This window comes from Leptodactylus fuscus, chromosome 2, assembly GCF_031893055.1.
Source record: "Leptodactylus fuscus isolate aLepFus1 chromosome 2, aLepFus1.hap2, whole genome shotgun sequence".
Classification (NCBI taxonomy): domain Eukaryota; kingdom Metazoa; phylum Chordata; class Amphibia; order Anura; family Leptodactylidae; genus Leptodactylus; species Leptodactylus fuscus.
The window spans coordinates 22,924,647-22,950,396 of NC_134266.1; the positions used below are offsets into that span (position 1 = coordinate 22,924,647).

Sequence of the window (25,750 nt, forward strand, 5' to 3'; positions counted from 1 at the left end):
TGCAGTTAGCACCAAGGGGGTATGGATTAAGACTGACATACAGAATGCCCCTCCTATAGCCCCCAATATTTGATCAACCAAAGAGCACAAAGACCACACCATCACCACATTATTATATTCACAGGCGGCTTTTATTACAGATCAAGCTGCAAGTTACAAGGATATATTTGTAGGACGCACAGTGCTACAGTAACAAAGCCGAGGCAGTCATTTACATTCATATACGTTATTATACAGTAGATTTACGGTGGGCACAAAGGTAGTTCCAGAGCTTTCCAGATCACAGGTATCCACACCAGGCTTCATGTCCTGTGCCTCTGACTCCATCATAAACGGATAGTATATACTGTACCTATACCGGACCCACACTTCCCTGCTCTGTACATCAGTAGTCTGTATGGCCGGCTTAATGGTGGAGGAATGCTGTGCAAGGACAAAGCCTTTCGACTAGGCCCAAAGGGGCGTACGGTATATCCTGTGGATTTTCCACTGGATTTCTTGCATAATTGCTATGAAGATGCCGCACATTTCACCGTAAGCACTCTGAAAGGCCGCAACATATCAATTTATAGTCTAAAGTCTACAGTTTTCGTAGCAGATTTTTGTGCAGTGTATGGATGAAATCTCATCGACTTTGCAGCTGCTGTAAACTCTGTGGACTTTGCGACCTGCGGTGGAAAATCTGATTATATATATATTGCACACACACACACCACATAGTGGCTCTGAAAGGGGCTGTCCGATAACCTTTCATTGAATAAGCTTTACTAATATACACCCCAGACGTTACCTATGAGAAGGGCAGCTGGGGAGGCCGAAGGTCTCATTCCTCTTCTCCCCTGCAGCCGCTCTGACATCACCAACTCCCCTCTACTTGGGCCGCAAGCCGAATGAGTAGATCGGAGTCAGTCATGTGACCGAGAGTCGCAGCATCAGCAAGATAAGCAGAGAAACGAGAGTACCGACCTCCCCATAGGTAACTTAAAATGGGTATTCGAAGATTTTGAAGCGTCATGGCTGGGCGGTAAGGAATGCCCCCTCTGACAGTAAGAGCTACGGACAGTACTGTCAGGAGGGGCATCCCTCACAGCCCGGCTAGACTGTCAGAAACGCCCTTCTGACAGTGAAGAGATATTGGTAATGGCACCGATATCTTTTGCACCAGGGCACATAACGGGAAAGCCGACAGTGTGCTGAACATAAAACCACATGTGCCAGAGGACATGAAAGGTCGTCTTTAAAATGGGTATTCTAACAATTCAAAGTTACCCCCTATTCAAAGGAGAGGAGAACTAATTGTTCAATGGGATCTGCACCAATCACAACCACTGGGGTTGTTCACTTCAATGGGACCGCAGGAGATACAGGAAACACAACACCTGGCTATCTCTGGCAGTCCTACTGAACTGAATGGAGTGGGGCGCGCTGCCCAACTTGTTCCCCACCGATCAGCGAGGTGTCCCTCTATCCTGTGACAGGGGGGTAATTTGGTGTCATCAGGATACCCTTATAACTCCTGGCTCCTGAAATATCCATTCTCTAAACATATATTATAACGTGATACCTACAAAGAATAAATATAAGAAACTAGATGGTGAAAATGAACACACCTACTACAGTCTGACATTATTTGTATGGACATAAAGGGGTCCTCTAACTGCTATATAAAAAACCGGGGGATTAATACAGCAGAAAGTGAGGCTGAAAAGGGCGGAGTGAATACTGCCAAGTGGCAATTCAGCAGAAGATACAGTAAGGGTATGTTCGCACAGAGTTTTTGTGGAAGCGGATTTTGATGCGAAATCCACCTCAAAATCCGCTGGCAGGAATGGCTCCCATGGATTTCAATGGGAGCCGCTTGCTTCTTTTTTCCGCTAGCGTTTTTTTTTTTTACCGCTAGTGGAAAAAAGAAGCGAGCTGATCTTGCTGCGGATTCTGCGACTGACTCCGCTCCGGCGCGAGACTCGCTCCCAACTAGGCCCATTCATTTGCGCCTAATCTGGAGCAGATTGCCACGATGGGATGCCAACGCACTGTATCGGCACCCCGTCGCGCGAAATGCAAATTCTGCCGTGTGAACATACCCTAAGATAAGACTGGTTGCTATGGACTTGCTTTAACCAGTCTGACTAAACCATTAAAAACTTGACAACACGGAAGGTAAAAAGTGTTTGGGCAGCGATCATAATGTGACATTCGTCAGGTTATTTTTTTATTTTATTTTTTTTAAATAAAAGGGATTGGCTTATCAAAGACAACCCCTTTAAAGGGGTTGTGCAATTTTAGACACCATGGCTGACTCCCTCTTCTCAGGAAGTGACATCATGTTCGTTGGTCACATGACCATGTTGCAGCTCAGTCCTATTCATTTTACAGATGATGTGGTCACTGGCAGAGGAATTGGAACATGACATGACGGCCATTTTTAAGGGACTCTTTGTCAGCTGCTCCTGTCTCCTTAGGCTCCGTTCTCATGGAGTAACGCGCCGCTCACCTCTAGTCTACACGTGTCAGAGCGCGACACTTCAAAACAGATCTCATTGATTTCAATGGCTGCCGGATTACGCTCGTAACACATTGAAGTCAATTACAAAGCCTCCCACTGATTTCAATGTGTAGCGCACGTAAGCTGGCACCCATTGAAATCAATGGGATCTGTTTTGAAGCACCGTGCTCTGACACGTGTATACGTGTCTAAATGAGTGGCACGTTACTCTGTGAGGTGCTCATAACTTATCATTAAATCATTTCTGCAGCCATGGCCCACTGGTTCATCCTCTGACAGTGCTCAGCCTTAAAGAGAATGTGTTGCCATTTTATTTTTTACTTATTAAAACAATATGGTGCTGATGGCTCAATGGTGTTATCTGCCATTGTAATACTGTCTGTAATGCAAATGAGGTAACTGCTACAAAAGAAAACCCCTACAGAATTGGCAATTGTCAGTCTATTATTAGGCTTCATGGCCAGAGTAAAAATTGCAAAATATACTACTTTTATTTTAAATATATTGACATGGATTATTTTTTTTAATTCTTAAAAAAATTATGTAGCACATTCCCTTCAAAATGCGGAACGACATGACGTCTTTAGACATCAACCACTGCACAGCGCTGCAGAGCTACGGTCACAGTAATGAGCCGCCACGGTCATGTGATGTCACTGTGACATGTTCAGAAATTTTTCTGCACCCCCTTCGCCCCAAACAATATATTCTGAGATGCCGTTTTTTTTTAGTCCACATTAAAAAAAAATGTGGCAACAAAAACCTCCACCAGCAGAGGGCGCCCTTGCATGGAACGTGTGCACAAGGCTCCGCTCACCAGCGCCAACATGCAATTATCTAATCAGGAAAGTGAGATTATAATGGTGACAGATTTGTGGTTTAGTACAAGGCAATACATAGAATAGTAATAAAAGACATGCGACATGGTGACATCGGGGGATAAAAGACATCAAACACAGCAGCTCACACTAGAATGTACAATAAATAAGCTTTCCCAGAACCCCCCCCCCCCCCCCCCGTTTTGATTGTATCTCTCTATATGGCTATTGTGGTTGATACTATGCAGCATTCATTGGATTCCAGCACTGAAGCACAATGGCAGGACATTTCCCTTTAAATGTCCTATCTGAGGTCACTTGTTCAGCCATTAAAGGGACTGTCCAGAATTGAAAAACAGGATTTGCTCCAATTTTTCCAAATCCAGTACAACTGTTACCCGGGTTCCATATCCAGTACTGCAATATTTAGTTGAGTGGGTTGTAATACCAGACACAGCCCATAGACAAGAGTGGCGCTTTTTCCATTTCCTAATTCTGAATGGTCCCTTTAAGTCGGGAGCTACATGACAAAATGCAATGCCATGACAGACTTGTTCTACCTATGTAAAGCAATGGCAAGCTGCTCTACCACAATTACACTGCAGGAAGCCTCCATAGTCACTGACTAACCCTAGCCTTATGACAACTGCATGCTCCCCCGTGCTGATGTTGGGGTCTCATTCGACAACATGGCAGGCGGTCACTACGGGGGTTTGTTCACAGCAGGTTGGCTAATAAATGGACACTAGTCTGTCTTGGAATTTTTGGAACATAAGTATTTTAACCACGGGCCACGGACGGAGGACCACTGCTTTGGGGCCCTCCTAAATTTAAAGGAAAAGTCCACCTTCATAAAAAAAAATTTCTAAAATTCCAGTGTATCTAAAATAAAAATTGAAGCAACTTCGCAAATAATCTTAATTAAAAATCTCTTATCATTTTCAGTCTATATCTTATGCGTCGCCGTGGCTAGACTACAAACTCCCCTCTCTGTAGTCAGATCCTGCGCACACTGCGTTATGTCCGTCCCCTACTTATAGACATATAGTCCTGAAGAAGAGATGGAGACACAAAACAATAGGAGATTTTTTAACAGTATTTGCAAAATAAAAGCACAAGACTTTTCCTTCAAGGAATCGGGGTCATCCTCATATGAGTGATCCCATTGGTTGAACCGCCACAAGAGGCGCCATGGTCTATAAACCCATCTAGACTAGTCCGTGGATTAACCATCGGGAGCCAAGACCCTCCCTCAGATCGTATTTGGAGATGTGACAGATATGTATAAAACATAACCAGCGAAGAAAAGACGGCAGAACGTTCTAACTAAGAAAAGATGGCGGACGATGGCTTCATGACCAGAGTTCTTCAGTTCTTCCAAACTTGTAGATGAGGGTGCTGCAAATCACAGGAAAAAAAAATGTGTTAGTTTCCGGACAAGTAATTGCAAGAGCAGAGAGCCGGTGCGGACAGATAGTCAACATGAGTCTGGCTTTAGGGGAAATAGATCAGTCCTTATAGTCTGTGGACAGTATGCAATACTGCTCTCCTCCTGTAGTGGCCGCTGCAGAGAAATGAATGGCTACTCCATCTACCCCAGGCATGATCGGCTGTCATGTGGTTGACTACAGCTGTGGTTCACTTTGTGAAGTGGCCATCAAGTGTAGGCAAAAACCCAGTGTAGAATATTGCGAGGAGGATCAGGCTAACGATGGGTAAGAAAATGAATCCGTCAAGGAGCACAAGATGAATTAAACCCTGATGGGTAACATAAGGGCAACTTCACAGGACAAAATCCACTGCAAAATGATAAATTATTAGCTAGCAGAAAAATAATGGCCTTTCCCGATCCAGCCCTTGAAGTGAATAGGAAATCGTTCGGCCACTAGCAGGATTTCCACAGCTATGTGAGCGTATCCGAACAACATCAGAACCGCCTGGCCCCAAAACACGGATGTTATCTACAATAGTCTGCGCACAATATAAAAGGGGTTGTGCGCAATCAGAAAAACAGCACCACCTATTGGTCTGATATTGAAGTGAAAGGAATTGCAATTCCACACACAACCTGTGAATAGGAGTGGCGCTGTTTGTTGTTTTTGTTTTTTAGAAGAATGCAGATATGTTTTTACTAAACTTGCAAAATGACTTGGCATCAACTCAAGGACTAATGTTGAGTGCACTGGAATAGATAACTAGTCTCGCAAGGGAGTAGGTTTAGATTTTATCCTGTAATGATGTAGGAGGAATCTGCATACACCGGAACGCCTAATAATGACTTATCAGCTATCAAGTAGGAACGCTACAGTATCAAGATCACAAGGCTGTGGGTGTGCGGATTCAGATTCCCTGCTGCTGTCCTGCAAATCCAACAACAGAATGCTGACTACTGCTGTCCGGCTTACGGTCTGTATATGGGGCTGCAGATATACAATAGTAACACAGGCCGACAGTGGATCCAGAGAAAATGGTGATTTCTAGCAGAATATCTGTCCTCATATACAACCAGAGGATATGCACTAAATGTGTAATAGGGGCCAACCCCAAATCCTGACCCCTCACCCCTCTGCAGAACAGAAGTCAACATACGGCGACGATCATCTCCACAGAATTCAATATAGGGACGGAGAATCAAGAGCCAGGTCCCAAAAATGTGATATGAATAGAAATGTATATAAGATACTACCTCGTGCCCTATTAGTAGATATAATACCAGTTGGAGGTTTTTTGTTTTTTTTTTTGGGGGGGGGGGGGTCTACAATTCCTGTAGAGACTAATGTGTTTCCATGTTTACAGACAAAAAAAAGTGGTACTATCATCCTGCATTCACATATGACTCCTTTGCAACCCCTCTTCTGTAGGGTTGAGCGATCGTGTTCGGAAAAAATCTGATTCCGAAAATTTCACGATCGCGATCGGAATTCTGAACACGATCTTTTTAGGTGGGATCGAGATCGGTAGTATTTCCCACAATGCCTTCACACTGAGTATATAGTGAATACTGAGTGTGAAGGCTCCGCTGCGGTTCCATAGGAATGAATGGAAGCAGCCGGCACACAGCCTTAACCCCCTGCGCGCCGGCTGCCTCCATTCATTCTAATGGGAGACTAAAGGGACATCTCTAGTAGCTACTTACCTCCAGAGATGGCTGCTCCGGTGTTCTTCGCCTCGCTGCCGCGCCACGCTGCTCTTCTTCGCCTCGCTGCACCCTGCCTCCCAGATTAGGAGAGTGTGGGCGGGTTAGGAGAGTGTGGGCGGGTACAGGGCGGGGGAGACGTGACATCTCCCCTCCCAGTATCCGCCCACACTCTCCTAACCTGGGAGGCAGGGTGCAGCGAGGCGAAGAAGACTGCAGCGTGGAGCGGCAGCGAGGCGAAGAAGAACACCGGAGCAGCCATCTCTGCAGGTAAGTGGACACCAGGGGGGACTAAGTAGCCAGAGGATTAAAAAAAAAATCCTCTGGCTACTTTGTGATTCACTACACAGCGTGGATTCTAACAATTGTTAGATTCCATGCTGTATAGTGAATAGGATTGCTTTTAAAATCCGATCTTCGATTAATAAAAAAATCCCATTGACTTGCATTGGGATCGGAATCGGGTTCGAATGAAAAATGATCGGAAATCGGATTGTAAAATCGATCCTGAAAAGTCAGGATCGGCTCAACCCTACTCTTCTGTCTATAGGCGCGCAAGAAGAAAGGCAGATGCAAGCTAGTATGGCTGTAGGATCAGACTACACAGGCCTTGTTTGTAGTCTGTTACCATAGAAAGCTGTAGGCCGTAACGGTACATTTTCAATGAAGACTATTTGCAAAATTACTTTTTTTTAATCCAAGTAACTGGACAGGGTGAACAACAGGAAACTTACCTAAAAAATATCAGCGCATTCTGGAAAAATACAGCTAGGCCCGGGTAGACATTGACATCTAGAGAAGGGACATAAACAGGATTATGGAACACGTGAAACATATTTTTAGGTGAAAGCAGTATAGTCAACACCGGTGTCCTTACTGACCATGCCAGGAGACTAAGGGGTGTTCACATTCAGCAATTTGATGCTGAATTTGAGGTAGAATCCGCCTTAAATGACATCTGGAATCCGCCTCCTATTCATTTCAATGGGAGACAGTTCGGCTAGCGGAAAAAATACGTGTCCTGCTTGTTCTTCAGGCGATTTCCACCTGAGAACTTCCATCGAGATGCCCAGGAGGTAGAATTTGTCAAAATCCAATTTGGCCTTGCCTAATAAACTCAAAATATACCTTTATAGCCAATCTTCTTCAAATTCCGCGTCAAAATCTTCATTGGTTTTTGTCAAGCAGAAAAAATAAGCTTCCGATTCTTGAAATTCAGCATCAAATTCTTACATGTGAACGTCCCCGTAAATAAACTGCACACAGGCTAACCAGAAGTGCAATCGCCCATAGCAGCTAATAGAAGATCTCTTTTTTGGTGGCTCTTTAAGAATGTCAGCTGAAGCCTTGTTGGTTGCCATGTGTAATGTCGTATTAGGATAAGGGACACCAGGATACCTACGTTGTGTGACATAAGCTCCAAAAAGGATCCACATGGAAGCAATGAGTGATCCGAACATCATCATAAAGCCAATAAAGAGCCAGATCCGAGCACCTGCGGAGCAAAGAGGAGTAGAATTGGAAATTTAGTTGTAGCTGGTACCGACCGATGTCCAATGGCGGTTATTGAGAAGACCAAAATAATATCAGGCCTCAGTGGTCACATGCAGGGTACTGGCGACTGCACTACTAATATGTCACTGGCCTCCGCTGTCACGTAACCCTCTACACTTTCATCCCTGGAACAGAACACTTCTTGCCCAAACCGAGGACTACGTAGTAGGCAAGTATTATTTTTCATTTTACCTCACTCCTAGTTCTCAGCACCGTTTTAACAACCCCTTTAATGACTATAAACTCTGTGCAGTGATTTTTTTTTATTGTTTATGTCCTTCCTAAACGCAAAACTAAACAACATCCTAAACAGTCTTCATTACAGACGTCTTCTCATTTTGTTGTAGAGTCTGTGCAATGCCTTCACGTAGCTGACTGTCCTGCTGATTCTTATAACGAAGCACCAGCACTATACATTTGTTTTTGTCATAACCAATCGAATAATCGAGGCAGAGCATTGTGGTCATTAAAACACGAAGTCCCTTCATTTTACAAAGTTGTGACAATCTTGGCTCCACCACTAATATCTATTGGCACGTACCCTTTAAAGGGGTTGCCCAACATTATTAAACCATGGCTGCTTTCTTCCAGAAAACATAGTTACGAACAATAGGTTGAGTGTGCCAGGAGGGCGGGGAAATAAATCACATCTATGGGGCCGCCAAAACTAATCTCCGACAGCGCCTGCAGCTCTATAGATGTAAATGGAGCGCAGGTCATGCAAGCACATTATTACTGCATTCACAAGGAGGCCTTGGAGGGACTTTCGGTCCCTTGATCACTGGAGGATCCAGTCGTAAGACACTTATTACCTGTCCTGTCAATTGGGGATAAGTGTCCCCAACAGAACAACCCCTTTAAAGAAGGGGATAGCTATAACCACTAAAATTATTACCTATATTTGGGGCAAGAGAATCTGACTTCTCGGATAGGTACTGACCTGTTCGGCCCAGACAGCCATCACTGTAGCTGTCACCTCGCACCTGGGCATTGGATACAGCATTGATCCTGTGGAGACAAGGACAAGCCGGTTACAGGAAATCATTCCAAGACGTCAGGAAAAACCTACTAAACCTGAATGTCGCCTGTGGCAAAACATAATTCACACATGAATCACTGGGATAAAGAAAGCTCAGGCTGGAATGGTAATGTGAGGAGCTCGTATGGAAAGACCACATGGAGCAGCCGCACCAAAGCACGACACAGTATGCGGACACACAGCCAGCTGGCCTGGCTCCACAATGCCTGCACATACCAAATGGTCAAAAATTAACAAAGTTAATCCCATCTACTTGTGAAAAAAAAAAACTAATTCTGATGCAGTTTACAGCCGCCATTAGTGTCTAAACCACCCACAAGTCCTAATGGACCGGGGTTTAGTGCCTCAAATTGCCCTGCTGTAAACCCATCCGTGCCCCCATTTAAAAAAAAAAAAAAAACCTTTATACTTCCCTAGAGATGAATCTCATCAGACTCCTCTCTGGTGCTCCCGGCGCCTGCGCAGTTCTCCAGTGAAGCCAGGGATGTACCTGAGGTTCAGCGCATGCGCACTGCAGCTGAGGTGTACTCTCCTGACTTCAGTAAAGAACCACGCTGTGAGGGGAGGACAGCAGCAGGGGAGGATAAAGGTTTTTATTTTATTTTTAGTGGATAGCTTTAGAACAGAGCAATTTGGGGCCCTAAATCCCCGATCCATAAGGATCTGTGGGTGGTTTAGTGTCCTAAATGGCCTTGACAGGTTCCCTTAAAATAGGTTTCGCCATCTAATAATCAGGGCTGTGGAGTCGGAGGAAAAAAGTTACCAATTCTGGCCTAAAAATAAAATGCTGATTTTTTTTTTTACTTACATTATAGAATTATTGATATTATGTAATCATTAGATGATTAGTTTGTTACATTTACTTTCATAGGGATCGTTACCCTTCCTTGGCCCAGCACGATTGGTGGCCGGGGGGCATTGCTGTGCTAGAGGTACAACCCCTTCATTTTGAGGATTGGTGGCCCATCTTAAACACCATGGGGTGGGTTATCCTAGAGATAAACCTTAGTGGCCAAACATTTTAACATGTCTTGTTCCCAGTGCCTGCTGACCGCACCCCAAGTCACGATCAACAGTTTATGACCACAGGTTTTATGCTCCTTTACAGGAGGACATCACACGGCACCTATTGCTAACACTGGAGTCCCTGACGTCTGAGCATCAGCAAAGGGTGTACTGACATATCTACAAAAAATGACTATATAAAGTATGGTCCTCTTTTGGCAAAATCCCTTAAGGAAGTCTGCAGGGGAAAACAGGGATCAGCAGCTGCACAGACAGGATCTTACAAATGGTCGGTCAGTGTCTATGATCAGCTACTAAATACATAAAATACACAAAAATAAGGAAATAAACCAGCACTTCCCCCCTTTATTTCCCTCCTTCACTTCCCCATTTTGTTTCTTATTACAATGAAATGTGATAAATACCATATTGTGCAAAAGTTGTAGGCACACATGGAAAAAATGTAGCAAAGTAAGCATGATTTCAGAAATAGAAGGGTTAATAGTTTACTTAAGAAAATGAAGTGAATGAAGAAAAGAGAAATGTAAATCCCATCAATATTTGGTGTGACCTTTGCCCTTTGGAGGAGGAGTCCTGGAAGTGATGATACGGCCCCTACAGATATAGCCCTGATCTCAACATCATCCAGTCTGTCTGGATTGGACAAGCCTACATCCACAGAAGATCTGTGCTTAGATCTCCAAGATGGCGGCGGGAACAACCTCCCTGCCCAGTTCTGTCAAAAACTGTCTGCAAGTACTGAGAAGAACTGATGGGGCAAAGGTCGCACTGGATATTGATGGGATTTACACTTCTCTTGTCATTGACAAAAGTGAACCATTAACCCATATATACAGTATATATGTTCTCTATGTCCCAGGAGACCAGCCATGTCTCCCGTCTTCCTCCTCACTGTCCTGTACCTGGCTGTAAGACAGCTGGCTGCAGCAGGAGCCTCCCCCCACTGCCCTGTCTGTAGAAGGACAAAGGATATTTAAGCCAACAGCAATAGCCCTGTGTTTATTGCAGGATTTCTACAGGGATTTTGAGATCAGGATCATGCAGAAACTGCTGCAGACTAAATAACACTAAGGGCATCCATATTTCTTGACCCCTAGATAGGAGTGATGCCATCGAGGAACACGACCCCTAGACAGGGGTTACACTATAGAGGAACACGACCCCTAGACAGGAGTGACACTACAGAGGAACATGACCCCTAGGCAGGGGTGACACCATAGAGGAACAAGACCCCTAGACAAGGCTGACACTATCGAGGAATACGGCCCCTAGACAGGGATTACACTGTAGAGGAATACGACCCCTAGACAAGGGTGACACTATAGAGGAACACGACCTGTAGAGCAGGGGTCCTCAAACTGCGGCCCGAGGGCCACATGCGGCCCGCCAAGCACTTCTGTCTGGCCCTGCCGACAACACCGGCCAGCGTGCATTTATAATGAAGCTCCTGGGGAGCTCGGGCCAGGCCATGGAGCGCACTTCACTTTACCTATTGGAGGGCACCGCTCCCGATGTCTGTGCGACCTACTCTGCCTCTGGCCCACTGTTTAAAAAGTTTGAGGACCCCTGCTGTAGAGGAACACGAACCCTAGACAGGGGTGACACTACAGAGGAACACGACCTCTAGATAGGAGTGATGCCATTAAGGAACATGACCCCTAGACAGGAGTTACACTACAGGGAAACACGACCCCTAGACAAGGGTGACACTACAGAGGAACACGACCCCTAGATAGGAGTGATGCCATCAAGGAACACGACCCCTAGTCAGGGGTGACACTACAGAGGAACACGACTCCTAGACAGGAATTACACTATAGAGTAAGACGACCCCTAGACAAGGGTGATGCTATAGAAGAACACGACCTGTAGACAGGGCTGACACTACAAAGGAACACGACCCCTAGACAGAGCATATAGTGTCACTCCTGTATAGGTGTCGTGTTCCTCTATAGTGTCACTCCTGTATAGGTGTCGTGTTCCTCTATAGTGTCACTCCTGTATAGGTGTCGTGTTCCTCTATAGTGTCACTCCTGTATAGGTGTCGTGTTCCTCTATAGTGTCACTCCTGTCTAGGTGTCGTGTTCCTCTATAGTGTCACTCCTGTCTAGGTGTTGTGTTCCTCTATACGTCGCTCCTCTCACTAGTCCCGGCAGATAAGGCTTCCGCATAGCCACATGCAATGAATGGTTACTGAATAATCCACTATCAGGACCTTCTGGGAAAGTCCAAACAAGAGCTGCAGGGAAAGGCAAAGTCAATAACATGAAGGGACAAGTTTACCGAGGACTGGAAAGGCAATGGAAGAGCAGGTGACGTGTGATGTCTGCATGTACTGACAGGGTGTAGGACAGTCACATGTAATACGGCACGGATCAAAGTACCAAACATGACGCCTTACTCCCGTCACAGTCACTTCCTTCACATTACTAAAGGGACTGTCAGCAAATAAATATTATTTGTATAATGAAAAGTTGTACAATTCTCCAATAAACTTTCTGTATCAATTCCTCAGTTTTCCAGATCTCTGCTTGCTGTCAGTCATCCTGCTTACTCAATCGCAACCATAGTCCTGTGATGCGCGGTCCATGCATGGTAAAGTTTCCGTCCCGGCGGAAAGGACAGGGGCGCAAGTGTGAACGAAGCATTACAGAGAGATGTAAGCTAAAGCTTTTGTGTCTGGGTGAGGGTATTGTGCACATAAGCAACATATAATGTATGCACTCCTGATATGGTATGGCAATTCTGATTGGAAGCAACACTGAAAAGCATTATTCCCATTAGATGGAATCTAGATGAATTCCAAGACCTGATACTATAAAATGAAGGAGTGTTGTGAAGTCATTATGAAAGCTCTCACACGTCTTACAAGTATTGGGTGTCTTTTCTTGTCCCGTCGGCTGGTATTTATTTCCCTTTCTCCCCAGAATGGTACTTAAAAATTAGAAATTCATAGACAATAAGGTGAAACCTTAAGCAATTTCTACCATAGCAGAGGGAACTGGACAGTAGGGGTTTAATACCCCTAATCGCCACTAAAGGGGAAACAAAATATTACCTGCCAATTGATCACCCATGTATGGAGAAGTCAGGCCCTCCAGAAGACCTAATAGGGTATTTGGAAATGGGTGTCCTATAGCAATGGCAGTGGATCCCATTCACTGAAATCCTCAAACATACAGATGGAACTGCACACAACTTTAATAATAACGAAGCAGCAACATATCCCATTATACGGGCAGAACGGTGGCTCAATGGATAGCACTGGAGTCCCGGGTTCGAATCCTGCCAAGGACAACATCTGCAAGGAGTTTGTATGTTCTCCCCGTGTTTGCGTGGGTTTCCTCCGGGTACTCCGGTTTCCTCCCACACACCAAAGACATACTGATAGGGAATTTAGATTGTGAGCCCTATATGGGACAGTGACTGTCAATGTCTGTATAGCGCTGCGGAATATGATGGCGCTATATAAGTAAGTATAATAAATAAATATCTGCATTGAGTACACCTCCAACTTACATAAAGAACGCCACCGTAGAGAAGACCCCACACGTGTGAAAAGCATGATTCAGGTCCTCCTGTTTAGGATATACCACCGCAGCATCGATCATAATCCACCAGCCTGAAAAAAACTGAAGCGGAGGCATAATAAACATATTGCAGAGGAAAATCATTGGGTAGGTTCACATTGTGCATTGTGTAAGTATACTTGTATTTTTATAAATCTGTAGTGCAAGTGAAGGGAACAAGCTCTGTAATATAGTTTATTATAGAAAAGTGTCTGTGTCTTCACTTATTTGTCTCCTTCTGCCACTGATCAAATCTGTATAATAGAAATCTATGGAGAGAGGAGGAGGAGCTCAAAGCAGGGAGACATCTGCATTATGGAGAGACAGTTCTCTTTCATAACACAGCTGTGTTATCAGGAATTACAATCCAGCCTTCTCCTGACAGAAATGACTCATTTAAAGCTGTAGATGGCCTCTTATCTCTGTCTCTATCCTTTCCATAGACTTCATTGTAAACTTATAAAATCACTCAGATATGTAAAAATTAAGAATGCTAGTTAAAGACACAGGCAACTCAGTTCCTCTGATCTCCAGTAGGGATGAGCAAGTACTATTCGAAACTCCCGTTTCGAATAGCACGCACCCATAGCAATGAATGGATGCAGCCGGCACGCAGGGGGTTAAGTGCCTGGCCGCCAGCAAAGTCTGCGTGCCGGCCGCTTCCATTCATTCCTATGGGTGCGTGCCATTCGAAACGGCCGTTTCGAATAGTACTCGCTCCTCTCTAATCTCCAGCTGACTTCACCAGTGACGCCCCATTTCTGCTAAGGAACGGCTGCAACCCATAACAGGTCTCAGTAGTGACCTCTTCATAAACAGCACGTGACTACTGTGACCTCTGAGCAAAGTTATATACATACTGCGCAGTACACAGTACAGGAACGCCTTTGCCTTAAGTGGTTGAATAGTGGCAGCTCAGTATTTACAATGCTATGAACGTGATCTGGATCCAAGCGATGTCCTTATGACAAGACACAGCCAGAAGACAGGAAGTGTTGTCACAGGGACACAGTTATCTATGGATAACAGAACTATGAATTCAAGAAAACACAATATCCCTTTAAGTCCTTCTAGGACGATCCCTGTAGAGTGAACTTTAACGAGCGTCATTGGTAAATATCAGATCTACATAGAAGTGCCAGTGATCGTGATAAGAGGGAAAGGGACATTTTTTCCCCAGGCAGCACCTTACAATACTCACCGCCTTCTATAAACCGCACACACAGGCCCGCGGTGGTGCGACAAATCTAGATATGATTGTATCTAGAGTGTGGCATGAAAAGTGCAGAATGTTATATTAGTGAATCTATCCCGCTGAGCCTGCAGAGTGGCCCAAGAATCTACCCTGGCAACCATGTTTGGCCTCCTTCTTGGAGGTATTCACATCAGGTGGCAATGGCAGAGAGGTGCCATATTTGGGGCACAATGCTCATGTAGGGGCCCCATGCCAAAGGTTCGCTTTCCTAGTTGCGCCTCTGCATGGTGGTTATTCGGACACGTCATACATGGATAACTAATGGACAATGATTCAGATGTATTTACAGAAAACCCCATTACAGACATCTCCAAGACATAACATCCGTGCAAGACGTCTGACATCACTCACGATAGAACAATAGGACTATTTTAAGACACCTGAAGGAAGATGGCCACCATGTGCGGTAAGGAATTTAACCATTTCAAGATGTTACAACCTATCGGGGTATATAGGTGTCAGAGAGAAGGTTTCCCTATCTATAAGCCTGAGCTACAGTTTTTAAAGGGGTTGTTTAGTTTAAAGGGATTGTGCCATTATGGACACTTACTTATCCAAAGGACAGGGGAGAGGCGTCCGATCACTGGGGGGTCTGACCTCCGGGTTCACCAATGATTAGGAGGACCAATAGTCTCCCATGTGAATGGAGCACCAGTGGGGGGGTGGCTCCATCAGCCTCCCACAAATTAACCCCTTAAAGGGATTCTACCATTGAAAAACTTTTTTTTCTAGGTAACACGTCGGAATAGCCTTTAGAAAGGCTATTCGTCTCCTACCTTTGGAAGTGATCGCCACCGCGCCGTTCATTCGAAATACCGGTTTGTACCGGTATGCTAATTAGTTCCCTCACAGCGATGGGGGCGTCCCCAGCGTAGGAAATGTGATGGGGGCGTCCCCATTGCTGCTCAAAAACCGACTCCAGCACTGCCTCTGTCTTCTTCTGCATCCTCCCCTTCCTTCTTCGGCTTGACGTCGGACGCCTGCGCAGTACGCTCTGTTCAGCGAACTTCGCCGAACGTACTGCGCATGCGTGAAATTGCGGTGTCGGCACTATGGCTGTGGGCATGCGCAGTACGTTTGGCAAAGTTTGCCGAACAGAGCGTACAGCGCAGGTGTCCGACGTCAAGCCAAAGAAGGAAGGGGAGGATGCAGAAGAAGATAGAAATATTAAAATAAAATAGAAATATTTCCTTGTGCCGCCATATTGTGCTGCCTGTAACTTTTTCATATTTTCGTGTACGGAGCTGTGTGCGGCGTCTCTTTATCTGGGTCAAGATGGCGTTTTTATTGATACCGTTTAGGGGATGGTTCTGATGGTTTGATTTTTTTTCCATTTTTTTTTTTTTTTTTTTTAGGAGGCCATTTGACCATTTAGATTTTTTCATCTTTTCAGCGTTCACCGTATGGGAGAAATATTTTTCAATTTTAATAGTTCTGGTCATTTTTGAGCGCCGGAGACCTAAAGGGTTTCTGTTTAATATTAGATGTGATCTAGGGGAAAGGGGGAGATTTAAAATTTACCATTTTTGTGTTTTATACTTAAAACTTTTTTATTAATTTATTTAATTTTTTTTTGTTCCTTTCAGACCCTCCGGAACCTTCTGTAGCTGTAGGTTTTCTCAAACCCTTCTGTCTCTTCACGACATCCCTCCTGAGCCCTCTCCATACAGTCCCTCGCACCTAATCACGTACACGTATGTGATTTTGCACAAAGGGGTTAGGGTCAGTTCAAATGTGCAGCGCCCACGCGGGTTTTGACACAGAGAGAGACGCGGCGAGCCAAAATCTGCCCCTTTGTTCACGTGTGAACGAGCCCTGTCCATTGCACTTATCCAATGACAGATGACAGCAACGGACATTAATAACAGTAGTGTGAACCCATCCATAGAGCCGACGCCTGGAGGACATTTTGCTAACAAATCATTGTCAATAAACCATCCAAACAAGTAGGGATTTCAAAAGTAGATAAAAAAACCCATAACACATTACTTACCAGCACGCCGGCGACCACGGACGCGATTGTATTCCGCTTCTCGCCCCAGTCGATGCACTCACATTGCGGCCATCGAAAATTATCCAGGAACCCGGCCATCTTCACTAGCTGTCTGTGAGGGGCTGTGTCATTAACTGGAGAGAAACGAGAGGATTGTTAGATAGACGGGTATACAGTGGTGTGCAAAAGTTGTAGGCATGTGTGGAGACAATGCTGCAAAGTAAGAATGGTTTCAGAACTAGAAGGGTTAATCATTTATTTTTGTTGATGTACAAAATGAAGAAAAGAGAAATGTAAATTCCATCAATATTTGGTGTGACCTTTGCCTTCCATCAGTTCCTCTCGGTATTTGCAGACAGTTTGGGTTGTTCCCGCCGCCATCTTGGAGAACTAAGCCCAGATCTTCTGTGGATGTTGCTTGCTCCAATCCGTCTCTCTTCATGTCATCCCAGACAGACTGGATGATGATGAGATCAGGGCTATATCTGTGGGGGCCGTATCATCACTTCCAGGACTCCTCCTCCAAAGGGCAAAGGTCACACCGAATATTGATGGGATTTACAGAATGGTCCACAGTGGTCTGAATCATACTCTCTTTACCGATCTGCCACAGGTTCTTGTATCCTGGCCTGCAATAAAGATGTTTCCACATGGATGTGTGACCACTGCAGCCATGATGTCACATTTTGATTTTAAAAAGTCATCCCTGGAGGTCAGGATAGAAGGATAGGCGGGGACCCGGGGAGCGGCGTCACAGGAGCTGTGGGGTAAGGTGTGTATTACTCAGTTTAATTTAGATGTACATCAATATGTGATCGGCGGGGGTCTGACACCTGGTACCCCTGCCGATCAGCTGTCTGATGATGTCATGTTCATCGGTCACAAGGTACAGCAGTAGTTCAGTCCCAATCAAGTGAATAGGGCTGAGCTGCAATACTGCAGTCCCTACAATATATATGGCGCTGTGCTCGGTATTTAGTAAAGAGGTCTGAACGCTGTGGCCTGATCAGCGGGGTCCTGGGTGACGGACATCCACCAATCACATACTGATGACCTATCTTAAAGATAGCTTATCAATATATAAGTCCTGAATCAGTCTACCCTCAGTATCAGATTATTAGGGGGCAGATCCTGAGCACCCCTGACAATCACATGTTACGTGGGCTCCTGCAAGTGAGTCCACAACACCCGCATGAACACCAGGCCCCTTTGATCAGCTGTTCGGTGGGGGTCCTGATGGCGGACCCCCACTGATGTGATATTGATGGCCTACAATTTGCTGATCGCCAAATGCCCCTTTACCGCCAGGGACCAAAAGTGACATATAGCGGTCAAAAACAGCGTGTTGACATTTGATCTCCGCACATCGTCGCCTCTAACCCAAGCTTAAAGCGGAGAACGTGGCGATGTGCGTCCATGACTATATGGCGGTAACGTGCGCATACTCCCCACACATAGCCGTGATCATCGACTCATTTTGCCCGTTGCGACTATATGATAGATTTGTCAGATCTGAGGGCCAATCTTATGATGCAGTTCCCTCCAGTCCATCAGCACAGGCTGTGCAATGGTCAGTCTTGCATCTTGCTGATGGTTTCCCTGGACCTGACCCTATAAGAACATCCATAGCCAATCTGGTCCATGCCTATCATTAGGAGAGGTCATAATAAAAGATTCACCACCATGACAGGTCACTTTACGGCTGATGGTACTACAACACCCAGCAGTTGACAGCAGCATGGAGATGGATAGGCTCTGTCGTCACCAGCCCGGCACTGAAGGGGTGTATAACTTACCTCCGCAGTCCGGCCGCTCGGCTCACACTACTCTTATTTCCATCTGGGGCAGGAATCTACCGATACTACGTCACGGCGTCCAGGGGCGGGGCTCACATTATCCAATCATTGCCTACAGGCCGCTGATTGGCTTCACGCGGCGGCCATGTTGTGATTGTCATGCGCGCGCGCAACACTAACAGGAAAGTATTATTTTTTTTCGTCCAAACTTTATTTCATGTGGACAAAAACTTTTTGTACAAAAATATTCCTAAAAATTTTCTATATTCCTTCCTACCTAAAACATATTGAACCTATAAGGAGCACATACAATGCCAGGTTAGGTCAAACTGTGTTGCCTGTAGAAACCAGTTGGTGTTTTTTTTAAATAAAAGTTGTGGTTGGTTGCTAAGGGCTGTTTTTTTCTTAAAGTCAGTTTTTATAAATCTGCCCTTATATAGTTGTTTTCCTAATATGTGGTATATTACCATTGTATTAGGATGTCCGTCATGTGGACCCATTGGATCTGATGACGCCTCCGTGAAGCGTTTACGTTGGTTTTAACCCTTTCCTGCCATATTTAATTTTTTTATTGTATTTTTTTGACCTTTCAAAAGCCATACTGGTTTTATTTTTCATTCACTGACCCCAAACCTCCCAACTTTTGAAGAACAGAAAGAGGGACAAAATGTGCGGCGTGCACAGCGCGCCACTGCGAATTTAGCCCCGCCCACTTTATGTTGGCTCCGCCCATTCTCATTCAATTTCCATGCACCCCCACACAGTATAATCCTCCTACAGTTACCCATAAATTATATGTCCCCCCTCCATCTCTGTCCCCAGTTTAATGTCCCCCCTCCATCTCTGCCCCCAGTTTAATGTCCCCCCTCCATCTCTGTCCCCAGCTTAATGTCCCCCCTCCATCTCTGCCCCCAGTTTCATGTCCCCCCTCCATCTCTGCCCACAGTTTCATGCCCCCCCCCTCCATCTCTGTCCCCAGCTTAATGTCCCCCCTCCATCTCTGCCCCCAGTTTCATGTCCCCCCTCCATCTCTGCCCCCAGTTTAATGTCCCCCCTCCATCTCTGCCCCCAGTTTCATGTCCCCCCTCCATCTCTGCCCCCAGTTTCATGCCCCCCCCCCTCCATCTCTGTCCCCAGCTTAATGTCCCCCCTCCATCTCTGCCCCCAGTTTCATGCCCTCCCCCCTCCATCTCTGTCCCCAGCTTAATGTCCCCCCTCCATCTCTGTCCCCAGTTTAATGTCCCCCCTCCATCTCTGCCCCCAGTTTCATGCCCCCCCCCCTCCATCTCTGCCCCCAGGTTAATGTCCCCCCTCCATCTCTGTCCCCAGCTTAATGTCCCCCCTCCATCTCTGTCCCCAGTTTCATGTCTCCCCTCCATCTCTGCCCCAGTTTCATGTCCCCCCTCCATCTCTGCCCCCAGTTTCATGTCCCCCCTCCATCTCTGCCCCCAGTTTCATGTCCCCCCTCCATCTCTGCCCCAGTTTCATGTCCCCCCTCCATCTCTGTCCCCAGTTTCATGTCCCCCCTCCATCTCTGTCCCCAGTTTCATGTCCCCCCTCCATCTCTGTCCCCAGTTTCATGTCCCCCCTCCATCTCTGCCCCCAGTTTCATGTCCCCCCTACGTATCACATTGAAAACAATAGGGAAAAAAGCAGCCCATTCATTTCTATAGGGAGCGCATGTATGCCGGCTCCCATAGAAAGCAATGGGATCTGTTTTAACGCCACTGATTTGGAACGAGTTTACACGTTCAGAATCAGTGAGCGTATACTCAGTGTGAATGCACCCTTATACTCACCCTTCTAACGCTCCCCCGCCGCTCTCTCACTCACTCACAGAGTTGTAGGCGCGATGTGACGTCATCACATCACGCCTACACATGCGTTAAAGCAGGAGGTAAGCAGCAAGTAAGACCTGATGTAACTCAGGAGCTGCACTCTATATATCTGTTATTGCAGAGGTGGAAACTCCAAGCTGTAATCCTTTAAAACTGACTAGACTAGGATTTGAAGTCTAAGGCCGGGTGCAGACAGTTTTTTTGGTCCAGATTTTGATGCGGAATCCGCGTCAAAATCTCGGCTCTAAATAACTCCTCCCATTGAAATCAATGGGTCCCTTTTTTCCGCGAGCGACAAGCACTTTCTTCAGGCGGATTCCGCGGCTGATTCCGTCTCGTAACACTCCCTTCTGACTATGCCCATTCATTTGGGCCTAGTCCGGAGAGGAATGCCATGACTGGATGCCAGTGCTCTGTATGCACTGCACTGGCATCCAGTCGCGGATAGGTGTTTTTTGGACCGGATTCTGAGGCAGCCTCCGCCTCAAAATCTGGTACTAAAAAATTCCGTCTGAACCCGGCCTAAGCAATCTCCTGGTCTTTACCATTAACCCCCACAAGGTGTTATGGACTACAAGAATATCCCCAGGTCATGGTCGACTATAGTGCTGAAACCGTAAATTGTAGTGAGAAATGGCTCCAAGGCTCAGGGTAGGTCATCAGTAAGTCCAGAATCTTGAAAGGGTTTGAAGGAACTGCGGCGCTTCTGCGAGCGCCGTGACCCCTTTGATGCACACACGTTTTGTATAATTGGCATACAATGTTATTATAGTCTAGGTTCAGGATCTGTAGATTGCAGTAGATCAGCAACTACCAGATAGACAATCCCAAGGACAAGCAAAAGTGACAGCCTGAAACAAGACCACGGTCAAGATATGGGTCAATTGGGTCATAAAGGAGAATGAACCTCAATGAGCAGACAAAGCATGGCTGCAGCAAAGGATGGGGTCTAGAGCAGCATTGGAGGAATCATCTGGCCTGGTGGCAGTGCTGGCAGCCGCAGTTTGGGAAGTTGCAATAGAACCAGGTAAGGTGAGTAACAATACCATTGCAACATTTTGAGAAATATATGCACGGTGCATTCAAATGGCATACACTGCACCACTCCACACCAATATGCCTACGAGGTGCAAAGATGTAAATTGTGAACCCATGACTGCTCAGCTAAGGGAACATGTGTATCGGGGGTGTCAGGTGTCTGAGTGTTCAGCCATCTAAAATGTATGGTCAAAATTAGAGATGAGCGAACACTGTTCGGATCAGCCGATCTGAACAGCACGCACCCATAGAAATGAATGGAAGCACCTGTGACGCTGGCCGGCCGGCCGGCCGCCGGCAAAGTCAGCGTCACAGGTGCTTCCATTCATTTCTATGGGTGCGTGCTGTTCAGATCGGCTGATCCGAACAGTGTTCGCTCATCTCTAGTCAAAATTAAGGTAAAATTTGCCTGTGACTGATAGCCCTTGAATATGTATGGGTACGTAAGACTCCCGAAGGAGAACCGATGCCCTGAAGACTGGTATCTGGGAGGAAACGTGAAAAAGTTTTTAAAAAATAGCGAAAAATTAAAATGATTAGTTTTTATTTTGTTTATTGAAATTTCTGAGGTTCTTTACTATCCACTTTAAGAAGACCTCGGTGGGATTCGTTTGATCATCATCCATCTTTTCATCGTCTTTAGAGTTATTTGTCTTATTCATTTCCTCCTTGAAGGCGAGGAAGGCCTGCTCCGCTCGCGATATCTCTTTCTCCGCATTGAAGTGGACCATCTGTCTGCTCATGAGTGGGACAACCAGGTTAAAGTCATTGATTCTCTTGTTCAGTTTGGTGATGTCTTCTCTGAACGTCTCACAAATCTCCATCCACTGCTTTTCCTGCCTGTAGGTCATGGGTTCTCCTAATTTTTTACGAGAAGCCACCAAATCTTGTCTCAGTTTATCGATAGTTTCCCGGATCTCTTTTTGCAATACGATCCACTCTGGCTGATAACCGTTATCAATCAGTATTCTGTTGAGATTATGGGTCATGGGGTCGATATGGGGACACGAGGAGAACTTGTCGAGGGGCTTCCCTTTTCCACTGAGGTTATCAAAATCCCCCTTTGCCATGGACTCTTGGATGAGGTCTTCTACTAAACGCTCAATGGCTTGAGTTATTTTGACCTTTTTGCTGTGTTTTACGTCTTTAGCTATCATCGAGTTTTCCGCATACTGTTGTTCTAGCTTCTGCTTCCGAAATTCCAGAACCTGATCAGTAGCCCGATCAACACGAAACTGCAAATACTGCTTCTGTCTTTGACTTGGCGTACCAAACCCCACTCCTTCATAGCTCAGGTACTGTCTGTGTTGTGGTATCTTATAGTCGGAAATCTTTTCTTCGTCATCTTCCGCGGTCTGCGTCTTCTTAGACTCTCTGGCCAAATGGGTCAATAAGTCCCTATAAGCTTCATCTATCTGCATGAACATGGTGGCGCTGGCAGTGCTTGCGCCACTATCTGGATGGTATTTCTTTGCTAAGGATCTATAAGAATCTCTCACTTCATCTGTAGAACATCCTTCAGAAACATGAAGAATCCTGTAACACTCCTTGATGCTTCTTTTATACTTGTAGGTAGAATAATAGAAGACGTTGGAGACATGTTTGCTTGATGTGACCAATACATAGAGGGAATTTCTGGTTTTCTGCGTTAGGAGAACGCTGATGAATTTCATGGTCTTGTATTGAAGAAAGTGAACATGAAGGAAACCTGCGAAAGAGAAATAAAACTACTAAGTAGTAAATAGGACAGGGTACGGTTGGTGGAGTCCCAAGGAAGAAGAATTTGGTAGGAAGAGGCTCCTGGGCCCCAATGCGAGATCTGTACCAAGCCCCTCAACTATAATACATCATTTATAGCACTGTTCTCCTCATATTGGGCAGTGACATCTCATGGGCCCTGGTGCGACTACACCCTCTGAAGCCACGTCCCTGTTGGTAAGGGTCCATGTGCCGCCTTGTACCCACTTGACCCCCTATTACAGCCACATATAGGAATGGTGGAATGGCATGAATCCACCCTTTACAGTAGGGAAAGGACCACTCATGGCTCAGAAGATACATGTAAGGGTACATCATCCTTGATGATATTCGGCTGAGGGCCTATTACAATGGCGCATGAAATGAATTAATTTTGGGGTGTGGCTACACCCCTATACCTATGATCATACCCCCCTACATGCGTGTGTGTGCCATACTTCCTTTTTTGACATGGGTAAGCAATGCTCTCACCACTTTTTAGGACAAAAAGTGTCACTTTTACCCAATGTTCAGGGGTTAATAAGGTCACCCCTCCTTTTGGGAGCCTTCCAGACTATATGTTCGGGCAACGTATATTTCAGGTCATGAAGTCATGAAACTGACCGCAGACCATTTTGTGACTCACAAGATGAGAACTGTAACTTATGCAAAACATCCAAATTTACAACTACAATGTTGCGGTATCATGCAACCACATTCACTTTCATTAGCCAGGGAACGTACGTTGCAGACAAAGGCAAAGTGCAGCCCTATCCTAATTCTGTGCATTCGTGGTTTGGGAACACGTCTGATGCCGTCAAGCCCATCAGGATCAGATGGACAGTGAATATCTATGGGTCAGGGTCACAGGGACATTGCACAATCTGCTGCCCGTCCCAGGCCCAGCTCTCCATACATAGCACAGTATGCAGCGGATTTATAAGACAGCTGTGTGTGCACACGGCTCTTACCTATAAGTTATGGGCTACACAGATCAGCCGTGCACTCCTCTCCTTCCAGGAAGCAGACATGTTTGTTGTGCAGCACAGGCTTCTGGGTAACGTAGTTCTGTATTATTCGACCACACTGCCACCTGCTGGTCTATTTTTTTGCATGCACATGTTTTAGTTGAGACGATTTAGATATTTTTTTCAAAAAATTGACTATTCCTTTAAAGGTTTATAGGATCAGCTGTAATCTTAAAGGGGTGGTGTTGTTAAGAAAAAATATCCTATATCCACAGAACAAAGGATAAGTATCCGATGGCAGGGGGTCTGATCGCCATGTGGATGGAGCACTAGTACTCTTGTGAGACCGATGCTCCATTCACTGCCATGGGTTTGCTGGGACTGTAATATTGAGCCTCATAGAAGTAAATGGAGCATCGGTCACGCAAGAGCACTGGCACTCCATTCACAAGGAGGCTTTAGGGGGACATGTTACCTGATTCTCATGATTTCTGGGGTCCCCAACAATTGGACACTTATCCCCCGTATAAGTGTCCTTAATGGCACAACCCCTTTAAGTGGTACATTAATGATTCATTTCTCTACAGCGCCACCATCAGGAAAAGTAAGTATTACACCGTGTCCATTCATATCAATGTGGCTTCCCAGGTATTGCAAGTTACATCTCCCCAAATGCAATGCTGCAGCTACGCTTGCCTTGACTTGCCTGCAGATGTATTTTTGCAGCACTTAGGAAGCCGCATGATGGCCACCAATAATATGTAGAACTAAGAAGCTGGAGAAGAAATCCAGTTCTGCAGAATTACTGCCAGAGCAGCGAGCAGTGACATGAAGGGAAATATCACTGACTAGTAATGAAGCGCTCAGATAATAATATCACCCCCTCCTCCATCCGATCACTCAGTGTGACCCATCATACTAGAGCCCAGCGAGGGGCGCTCACATCCACCGGCTGAGACCTCAGAGACAGAAGCACAACAGCATCTGACTGTAAGTAACCACAATCCCCACTGTGGCAGGTATTGTATATGGGGCAGATATAGGGGTGAGTGCACTTCAGTCCCGTATAAGGTCTCTACAGCTGCATGCTCCAGAATTACTCTCCCCCTCCCCTGAATATCTCCTATAGGTCATCGTGGTGTTCTGGAACATCTTTTCTTAGAACTTGGTGTTGTGCCGTTCCTCTGTTGTTCCAACTGAATAGTTAAAATTAATCTATAGCAATGATTCCCAAACTGTGGGTCGTGTGAAGACTGCCGGGGGGTCACGAGCCTTCAGTGGTAAATAAGCAGGGGCGCCTCATGGCATAAACCAGGGAGCGCAGCAGCTCTTTTTAGTGAGATGCTACTTATTGTATTATTGCAATAGGTAGTGGGCAATAACTTACTCACCTGTCCTCACTCCTGTCCAGGACGGTATCCGTTGCATCTGTATCACAACACTGAAGAACACCAGGACATTACATCTGTCATTCTTC

At 45.7% G+C, this 25,750-nt stretch overlaps 2 protein-coding genes across 2 annotated transcripts; both read right to left on the minus strand.

Moving 5' to 3' along the window:
- Positions 1-115: 115 nt before the first annotated feature.
- TMEM50B (transmembrane protein 50B) lies at positions 116-18,752 on the minus strand. Its single transcript, XM_075263510.1, has 7 exons — positions 18,693-18,752; positions 16,897-17,030; positions 13,599-13,711; positions 8,955-9,022; positions 7,863-7,955; positions 7,195-7,252; positions 116-4,722 (listed from the first exon to the last, which is right to left on the minus strand). Exons 2-7 carry the CDS (start codon positions 16,993-16,995, stop codon positions 4,677-4,679), a joined length of 477 nt encoding a protein of 158 aa, XP_075119611.1. The 5' UTR covers positions 16,996-17,030; positions 18,693-18,752; the 3' UTR covers positions 116-4,676.
- A 3,343-nt stretch (positions 18,753-22,095) lies between these two features.
- Positions 22,096-24,347, minus strand: DNAJC28 (DnaJ heat shock protein family (Hsp40) member C28). Its single transcript, XM_075262572.1, has 2 exons — positions 24,277-24,347; positions 22,096-23,276 (listed from the first exon to the last, which is right to left on the minus strand). Exon 2 carries the CDS (start codon positions 23,239-23,241, stop codon positions 22,105-22,107), a length of 1,137 nt encoding a protein of 378 aa, XP_075118673.1. The 5' UTR covers positions 23,242-23,276; positions 24,277-24,347; the 3' UTR covers positions 22,096-22,104.
- Positions 24,348-25,750: the final 1,403 nt, after the last annotated feature.

What these genes read in the sequence shown, in the direction of transcription:
- TMEM50B (XM_075263510.1), bottom strand. Translation starts at nt 16,995, where the DNA reads ATGGCCGGGTTCCTGGATAATTTTCGATGGCCGCAATGTGAGTGCATC. An exon ending in TCTACGGTGGCGTTCTTTAT is followed by an intron (nt 9,023 to 13,598) that starts GTAAGTTGGAGG and finishes TTGTCTCCACAG; the next exon opens with GATCAATGCTGTATCCAATG. An exon ending in AATGCGCTGATATTTTTTAG is followed by an intron (nt 4,723 to 7,194) that starts GTAAGTTTCCTG and finishes TGTGATTTGCAG; the next exon opens with CACCCTCATCTACAAGTTTG.
- DNAJC28 (XM_075262572.1), bottom strand. Translation starts at nt 23,241, where the DNA reads ATGAAATTCATCAGCGTTCTCCTAACGCAGAAAACCAGAAATTCCCTC.